Source organism: Osmia bicornis, chromosome 3 (assembly GCF_907164935.1).
Source record: "Osmia bicornis bicornis chromosome 3, iOsmBic2.1, whole genome shotgun sequence".
NCBI classification, from domain to species: Eukaryota; Metazoa; Arthropoda; class Insecta; order Hymenoptera; family Megachilidae; genus Osmia; species Osmia bicornis.
In genome coordinates this window covers 4935150-4944873 of record NC_060218.1, presented here as the reverse complement: position 1 = coordinate 4944873, position 9724 = coordinate 4935150, and the positions used below count along the sequence as shown (strand labels likewise).

Sequence of the window (9724 nt, the reverse complement as noted above, 5' to 3'; positions counted from 1 at the left end):
GGATATAAAGAAGGCAGGAATGTGAGGAATGCAGAGATGTAAGGGATGTAGAGATGTGAGGAATGCAGGGATGTAATTGAAGCAGAGATGTAAGGGAAGCAGAGATGTAAGGGATGCAGAGATGTTAGGAATACTGAGATGTAAGGTTTGCTGGGATGGAAGGAATGCAGTGATATAAGGGTGCAGAGATATAGTGAAATCAGAGATATAAAGGGTACAGACGGAAGTAATAAAATCAACACGTTCGTCCTCCTAAGGAGTTTATTCAATAAGTTAATGAAGTTAATTACAGCAAATTAAATGAACGCAGAAAATAAAATAAGGGTATATGTATGCCTTTAGCTACCCACTTGAAGCTAGCCGGAAGGAATAATAAAATATGATTATATTTAATTTTTCTAAGTGTATTTCGTTTGTAAATCGTTTATGATTGATTGTAAAACAAACTTGTAGATAACTAAGAAATTATTCACTCACAAATAATGAAAATGATATATTTGTAAATCACCTACGATTTCCAACCAATTACAGTTATCAGTTATCATAAAATATGTTTATTATACAAAATTACTAAAAAGTTCCAGCTTACATCATGACTGAAATAAAATTGGTAATTACAAATGAACTAACTTGTCACAAACGTTAAAAGAAAAATGAAAAATAATCATATTTTATTATTCCTTCCGGCTAGCTTCATGTAGGTCTCGATACCCCAAGATGATATGTCGGTATGCAGAGAGCGCTACCTATGCATCGGGGTCCCTGACACCCCGGATTGCATAATAGCATCACTGGTGATTCAGGGTCCCTAATACCCCAAGTCATCGGCCATTGCGCCACCTATAGAAAAACGGCGCAAACTGTTGTTAACTTACCGACTGCCGAATGGTCGATTACCGACTGTCGAAAGTCAGTCGATGAGTCGGTAATTTATTGAGTAGTTTCCGCCGCTTTTGTATAGATGGCGGAGTGATCGAATTTTAAAAATTAATCTAGGCGGTCTTCTCAAAATATAACTTTGTCAAATAATTATTCTAATAACTTTTCGGTCTTATAATAAATAAAAGAATAGTGAGGGGTGGCACGTATAAATGAATAATATATAAATTATATGTTAATTTACATCTTATCTAATTTTATTTCGATATTATACCCTGTTGTAATGTTTCTTTTTTGCTTCTTGCGCAATGCATTTAATGTCTGTGTACGCTTGCCACAGGAGAAATTAATTATAAAACATGAAATTAATTAACACTTTATTTAATAAGGAAGAAGTACTGGAAGTGCTAAGGATGATTCTCAATTCAAAGTAAATTATTTAAATTTACACACTGCTGAGAACGTTCCATATATGCAGATAGAATGTATAGTAATAGCAGGAATAAAGGAGCGATTGGTGGTATTCTAATGAATATTCTATAGACCGAGACATCGATAATCCTTCGAGACACCCCGTCTCTCGTCGCATTTCTACGAGCTTGCGCGATTCGTACGTTGTGTAAAACGTCCCGGTATTTATACCAGATCAGTTTACTGCTATTTGTTACGTGTATAATATTTACAAGCATCTTAACTAATATACATCAATTCCCATAAGTATAAAACCGAACAATTATTCTGAATAATCGTGTCTGCAGTGCATCGCACCATCACAGAAATGAAGGCGCTTACCGACAATCGGTCTTGAATTAGCGTTTCGCGAACAAAAATATTATTAGCATAAATTTCTTAAAAATCACACCTCTATTCGATCGATGGAAATTCGCTGTGATAAAGAACCGTGTCTCCATCAAAGAGACTCCAAGAAGATTGAAATTCTACCAGAAGCAGCCTCAATCTCATCTTCCATCAAGGAGATCAGGACGGTGTTACTTTCCGTGGTAACCAACGAGGAATCGATAATTCAGCAAGTAGTCTCGAAACTGATCGAATCAGAAGTTGTGATGTTTGACCGTTGGACTAACCGTAAGAGAGCCTGGATACGTAAGAACTTGTGACGAGTGATGTTCATCGATGCTGAACGAATGAAACTGGTAGATGGTTCTCGGTTTCAACGCAGACAGCGTGACGCCGCACCGGCTGAACGAGTGGAAACGTAAACGCGCATCTCGATCGTGACGTAAACGTTATCAATACTCGTACAACGACCTCGAATGATACCTGCGATACCTTGGACCGTTCGGACTGCACCATCCAGGTAAGTGCAGCGTGACGATAAAAATGATGCTACTTCTTCTTCTCGACATAGATGTTTCTACCCTTGCAAGTGAGGGTTAGGATAATGATGGTTAAGTCCTTAATACCTTCGCTGGATGATTAATAATAATATTAATTAAACTACACTATCGCTAAAATCCGCAGCGAACATGTTATCAAAAAAAGTATAGGTTACACGTGGTTACAGTTGATATCTATTTCCTGGAACTCTCTTACTGTGTGTAAACAGTAACAACAATACACGACCAACTATTATTCCTCTATCAACGTAAATACCATAGATCTATAATAAAAAAAAAGTGAACAGTCATGGGGACTGTCGACAGAAGTGAAAACTTAAAACTATGAAATAACAGTGGCTTTTTTTGAATTTTCAAATTAATTGTAGTATCAAAAATTAAAATTTCATAATTTGTAAATTAAGATTATTAACATTAGTCTGGTTCTCACATCTATCGGCACTACGAGCAACAATTATATACATTTTTATTCTAAAAAGGATACAATAGGCTTATGGTAACTAAAATAAGAAACAAAATGTTTGATTGGAATTTATATAAATATCGTGTAAATTTTGAACAACTTTTTCCTATACATATAACCGCCGTTCGACCTTAGTTTTTGAGATATTTTCGAAAAACTGTCGAAACTAATACATTGAATTCTGCCTGTTTATGTGCGTTCGTGTTACATTTTACGCAATAGTGTGCGATCGTCGTTTTTCTACTGTTTCTGCAGGCAACAGCATGACGACTGATGATCAACATATACCTTGTGTACTTCTGCACTTCAACGTGTCGTAGCTAGATAATACAAAATGAAATTATACGAATATTTAAACATTTTGTATTTGGACTTGTGTGTGCTGGCTGCCCAACGACAGCCGGGAATTTAATATAGCCTAAACTCACCTAATCTAATGTACCTAATTAGTGAATTAGGTTAGGTTAAACTAAAGCGATATTCTGGTCGCCTAATGGCGACCAGACGCACATAGTGCGATTTAAAATCATCAAAATTAGTTAAATTTAATTTTTAAGCCCATCCGTTATATATGAATATATATATTGGTGTCGGTCACCGTGCTGCTGCCTGCAAAAACAATAGAACAGCGGCGATCCCATACTGATGCGTACGTTGTCACGGACACACACGGATGGCCAGAATTCAATGTGTTAGTTTCAACAGTTTTTCGAAAATATCTCGAAAATTAAGGCCGGGCGGCGGTTATATGTATAGGAAAAAGTTGTTCAAAATGTCTAATTTTACAACATATTTAAATTTAATCAAAATCTGTGAGGTGTAACCTAATCTCAATAATTACCAAAAATGTTTATACCATACCTGAAATTCTCCATGGATCTCCCACCACCGTGCTACCGTTTCTAGGTAGTCCACACCTTGGCATCCTCCCAGTGAACCCGATTCGCCAAAATCCTCGGCTTAGCCTCGAGTCTCGCCTCGCTTACGGCTGGACAGAAAGCTCTGCCCGGTTCGAGGAGCAGTCGTCTCCTGCTCGCGGGAAAGCGCGTCCGTCCTCGAGGACACCGGTGGCCGCTGCGGAGGAAAAGGAACCGTCGTATCGACCATCGAGATGAACGGGAGCGAGGACAGGAGCGCAGCCGCGGATTCACCGCGTCTAAGTAGGGCAAAGCTGCGCGACATCGCCCGCCTCTGGATCAACACGTTCAGAGCCTTCTATGCCGGGGACGTAGGCGTTGCACCCGTGGCAACAGCTTCACCAGCCACCGCCTCTGGTGAGGCAGGAAGTCTCACGGGACAGGGAGCCCCGGGAGTAGTTGCGATGGGTAACCTGCAGAGCGACGCGAAGAAGAAGGGCAAGAAGGGACGTGGAACCACCGAGGGGACCGCGAGCACACCTGACTCCATTGCGGATGGCCTGGAGGACGCGACGGACACCGGGGACGACGGGGAGACTGGAGACACAGAAGAGACGCCAGCTAAGAAGACTCAGAGTTTTGGGAAAACGGGAGATGGTCAAAAGGGTGGAACGGAAAAATTGCGGCCGACTCATAAGAGGCAAGCACCAAGGCCACCTGGATTCGCTGAAAGACAGGTCAGTGGGTGAGGATGAAGGTTAATTTTATTCTTCCTGAAATTTAATCAAGGCTTTGAACAGGTTCCGGAAACTAAACTTCCGGAGGCTCCGGAAAGACCGCGACAGGAAGGAGAGGAAAAGGTCGAGAAGAAAGACGAATCGCAGGATGAATCGGTAGACACGATTGTATTAACGGAAACGAAAGAGAAAGATGAGGCATCGAACGCGGTGGTAGCGGTATCTGATCAAAGTCAAAAGCAAGGACCAGCGCTTCTGGTTACAGACTCTTGGCGATTAGCCAATAAAAGTCTGGTCGTAACGGAAATCTCGATGCCGCCGAGTCAAGAATCCTCGAGCGACAGCGTGTTTACCGACCCCGAAGAACTGGCTGGCGCCGCGGAAGCTGCGAAGACGGAAGTGGCCGATACGACCTCCTCGTCGTTACTTCCCACCACCTACGCCGCACCGAAGAGCCGCGAGATCGAACAGTCTTCCATCGCCCCACCGCTCGGTAAGCCTTTTACTATATTTCTTCTTTTTATCAACGCGTGACCTCGATGTACGAAATCAAATACAAAGTGTTTCAAAGTATATGGGTACGATGTAAGTACATAGAAAAAGTTTCGAATCGCTTCGAATTTTATTCCGGTTTTAATAGTCTTTCGTTAGGAAAGCTTTGAAAGACTCGAAAGTCTTTCACGGTTGTACTCGTTAAAACTGTACCTAAGTTATGAAACACCCTGTACGTTCACCTTAAATCCAGGAAGTGAAATTCGAGAGAAAGTTTACAGAGATATTCGCGAATCGCTCAGAGACGATGCAAACCCAAGATTAATAAATGCCTATCGTTGATAAGGAAAGCGATAAGTGTTATCAAGGAGGCGTGATTTCACCACGTGTCGTACTCGCACTTCCACAGTTAAGTTTCATCCGCCGCCGTGCGATGATAAGCGTTCGTTTGACGCGACAGGTTCGTTGGCGCCTATTAAAAAATTCATCCTAAAGCCTCTCGTTTCAACATGGCGTTGAAAAGCTCGTATCTACGAGTCGTGAAAGGGAGACCTCGTCCGGATTGTCAGTGGTTCCACGGTCATCCGGCTGATAGAGGACACATTTGAATGGTAGTTAGAGGGAACCTCGATGGATCAACCATCAACAATTATCTCGACACTGTCAGAGGTTAACGCTTATTTATCGCGGTCTGTTTACCAAATTGCTGAAGAACAAACGCGAACCAGAACGCAACGGACGCTCGCTGTTCAATTCGAATGACAAACTTCAGGCGGAACTGATTACCACCAGTTCGTTCTATAATTAATTCTGGAAAGCACCAGAGATCGGAGCAGCAAGTGATAAGCACTTACCCGCCAATGCCGGACAAAGTTTCGAACGGCGGAGAAGCGAAAAACGAAGTTATCATAAGTTTGTACTCGCGTTGGATCTGTGACAATCGTATAGGTTCTCTGTTGCTCTAGTTTCTGTGATTTTGTTTTTTTTTTCATTCATTTTCGAATAGACAAGAGTGGCCTAATGAAAGGGAGAATGAAATGAAACGAGTGTTCGATCTTTCAGAACGACGACTCGTCGACTCGTTAATTACGGCCTTACCGGAACACTTGAAGTCTACTCTTACGGAAGCTGAATTGGAACAATTCGCCTCTAGAATCTACTCCAGACTCGTCTCCGATGGAGTTCTTGGTTCCATTACAGTTGATACTGCCACGCACAAGGAATCTACGGTAGGACACATATTCCTATCTATGAAGTTTTTTACGTTTTTACATGGTTTATTTCGTTTCAGGAAGATCAAACAGAACGCAGAGACACGCCGTCCATATCCGTTACCCTAAACTCGGAAGGTGTCTCTGCCAAAGATCGATGGGATTCGGAGAAGGAAACGTTGAAACGCGAGCTAGAACGTCTTCGGGAACTTGCCAAGTATGCGGAGAAAACGACGCAAGGTAAATCTACGCAGACCTCTCCGACGGCCGAGTATCCGGAAGGAAGTTTCGTGAAGTTTTCAAAGTTAAAGTATTCCGAGGCGGCTACTTCGCCTTTGGGCAGTCCGGTGATTCACAATGAAGCTTCTCAAGAACAACCCACAGCCGCGGGTTCTTCGACGTCGACCGGAAGTAGTTCGCAAGACGCGAAGAGTGCGGAGAGCGAAGTGTCACAGGCTCGAACCGCACGACTATCATCGTCATCCTCACCTCCAGTTTTATCACCACCGCCGCAAATTTCATCCTCCAGCACATTCTCAAGCACACCTCCACCACCGCCACCACCACCACCACCACCTCCGCCGTCTCCTTTCTTAGACCACCGTTCGCTCAATAATTCAACTTCTTCTCTGTCTCCTTCGTTTTCGATACCACCACCGCCGCCATTGCCCGCCTGTTCAACGTCCGCGCAGTCTATTCCTTCGCAACGAACTACCACTTCGCTGCCAACGATACCACCGCCTCCGCCTCCTCCACCTCCACCACCGCCACCTTTGCAACCAATGACTGGAGAAGTGCACAGAGAAACCCCTGCACCTCCGCCACCGCCGCCGCCACCGCCATCCCCTACACCATCCATCGGTAAATTAATAGCATCCATACCACCTCCTCCGCCTCCGCCGCAACCTCAGATACCGGTATTCAGTTCGGTACCACCGCCGCCACCGCCTCCTCCTCCAGCACCTCCGTCGCAACTGTCGTCGCAGTCTTCCTTCGGACTGCACAGCGGTCCACCGATTCCACCACCGCCTCCTCCACCTCCGCCACCGTCGATAGGACCGTTATCCGGAGGATCATCCGCTCCGCCTCCTCCACCACCACCTCCGACACCTTTCGGCGGAGTACCTCCACCGCCACCTCCGCCACCTGGAAACATACCTGCTGCACCACCGCCTCCTCCGCTCATTGGAATACCTGGAGCACCACCTCCGCCTCCGCCTCCGACAGGAACCGTACCGACAGGACCTTGTCCTTTACCTATACCTCCGGTTGGAGGTTGGAACCCTGCAAGCAGAGCGTGTGAGTAACAGAACAGCGTATCGCTTGTATTGCTTCGAAGATTTCGCGATGATCAGATTGCATAATTTTTCGATTCAGGTATGAGAAAAGAACCTCTATGTCCCGAGGTACCTATGAAACCGCTCTATTGGACGAGGATCCTGGTACCAGTGGTGCCCACGGAACGTGGCTCCATCGACGCTGTGGATTCTGCCGCTCAGGTAATTTCAGAACGTTAATTTCTTGCTAAAGTACGGTTGAATTATGGTTGAACTTGATTATCAGCAGGGTCCACTATGGGCGGAACTAGAGGAAGAGACAAATCTAGACATGAAAGAGTTCACCGGTCTGTTCTCCCGCCAAGTGACCGACAGAAAACCTGTAAAAAAGGCGGACGTCGCTTCGAAACCGTCTAAAGTGCAACCAGCGAAAATCCTCGACTCGAAGCGATCTAAAACCGTGGGGATACTAGAGAAGAGTTTGCACGTGGACTTTTGCGAGGTGGAAAACGCAGTGTATAATCTAGACACGAGTGTAGTTAGCTTGGAAGCGCTGCAACAAATATACGAAATTGTGAGTGTATAAAATTATACGTTATAATTTTTATTATAATCACGAGACGATAATTCGATGATTGCCGATTAGAGACCAACGCAGAAGGAACTGGAAGACATAAAAGCATTCGAGGAAGCAAACCCGGAAGTACCTCTGGATCGTCCGGAAGTCTTTCTGAAGAAGCTTTCAAGTATACATCATTTTGCGGAGAGGATAGCGTGTTTGATGTTTCAGTCAGAATTCCAAGACGCTATTTCCTCTTTATCTTCGAAATTGACAAATCTTCGTACCACCTGCGATTTTTTAAGAAACTCCAGTTCCCTGAAGAAGTTGATGGCGTTGATTCTAACCCTAGGCAATTATATGAACGGTGGAAACAGAACAAGAGGACAGGCCGATGGATTCGGCTTGGAGATTTTAGGAAAATTGAGGGACGTGAAATCGAACGTACCTGGGATAACGTTGCTCCATTATGTCGTGAAAGCGAGATTGGCTCAAGAAAAGGACCACAATTTCGAGGAACCTCTTCCGTTACCGATACCCGAACCAACGGACATCGAGGCTGCCTCGACGATCAGTTTCGACAATATCTCCGGTGAATTAGAGAGACTGCGAAAGGAATTGCAAGGTAAGAATTATTTGAGTATTTTCTTTATCGAGATCGCTAATTCATCTGACGCTTTCTGTCATTTTTCCAGTTTGCACTGAAAAGTGCAACCTCGTTGTAGAAACAGATCCGGAAGCTGCAGTACCATTCAAAGAAAAGATGGATTCATTCTTCCAGGAGGCAGCCGAGGAATTGGCCAACGAGCAAGAGGCCCTCCTCGACGCGAAGAACAAATTCAAAGCTGTGATGCAGTTTTATCAGTACACGCCTAAAGGAAGTAACCTGGACGCAGCCGATCCGAACGCGTTTTTCATTATGTGGCTGGGTTTTTGCAAGGATTTCAAAGTACGTCGTTCGATCTCGATCAATCAGATAATCATAATACTCGATTTAACGAATTTTGCAGGATATATGGAAAAAGGAGCAACAACGAATACGAAAGGAACGAGTACAAGAAATGCGAAAGAAGTACGAAAGTAAGAATAAAGTGGAGAAATTGAAAATAAGCGCCACGGGATTGAAGGCACGGCTCCAGAAACTTTCACGCAAATAGTGATCTCATCGAGTCGCCTAAAAGTATATATCAGTTTTCGAGCGAGGATTAAAAAAAAAAGGTCTGTGATTGTTGCAAAGAAAAAGAAAAAAAAATTAAACACATCGAATTGTGTATCCTCCTCCTTTTCGAAATCGGATAAAAAAGATTGTAAAAAAGATATGTAAGAGATTGTACTATACATATCTATACAGGGTGTTCCGTAACTTGTGTAACTCTCGGAAACGGGGGGTTGCTCGGGTGATTCTGAACAACATTTTCCTTTACCAAAATGTCGTTTGAAGCTTCGTTTTTGAGTTATCACATTGTTATTGATTTAAGACGATGTAACATTTGTCGCACTCTTCCCTTGATACCTACGCTGTGCCAATGCATTTGTTCACGACCACGACCGAGCGCCGTTAAAATCCAACGCTTCCGTGGCTCAGCGCGCGCTCTGATTGGCCAGTGTTTTTCTTTAATAACTCAAAAACGAAGCTTCAAACGACATTTTGGTAAAGGAAAATGTTGTTCAGAATCACCCGAGCAACCCCCCGTTTCCGAGAGTTACACAAGTTACGGAACACCCTGTATATCTATTATATATTTCCAAGAGACTGTACCGTAAGCCGAAAAAACAAACGAGCGACGCGTCCACGAAGGGACACGCGGAAAATGAGCAGAACGTTGACGGACATCGAAGAATCAACGTTACACTTTTAACGCTGATTGTGTCGTTTATTTTCGCGCCCCTT

General features: G+C 43.9%; 1 protein-coding gene across 2 annotated transcripts; it reads left to right on the top strand.

Moving 5' to 3' along the window:
* The first annotated feature begins 1152 nt into the window (after window positions 1-1152).
* LOC114871830 (formin-2-like) lies at window positions 1153-9110 on the top strand. Of its 2 annotated transcripts, none has more exons than XM_029178308.2 (10): window positions 1153-2197; window positions 3607-4294; window positions 4358-4787; window positions 5849-6015; window positions 6078-7296; window positions 7375-7496; window positions 7564-7848; window positions 7921-8458; window positions 8529-8782; window positions 8844-9110. In XM_029178308.2, the coding sequence occupies exons 2-10, from the start codon at window positions 3812-3814 to the stop codon at window positions 8988-8990; spliced, it is 3645 nt and encodes a 1214-aa protein (XP_029034141.2). In that variant the 5' UTR covers window positions 1153-2197; window positions 3607-3811; the 3' UTR covers window positions 8991-9110. The 2 variants fall into 2 exon arrangements, with proteins under 2 accessions (XP_029034141.2, XP_029034131.2); XM_029178298.2 differs by having other exon boundaries at window positions 7561-7848.
* Window positions 9111-9724: the final 614 nt, after the last annotated feature.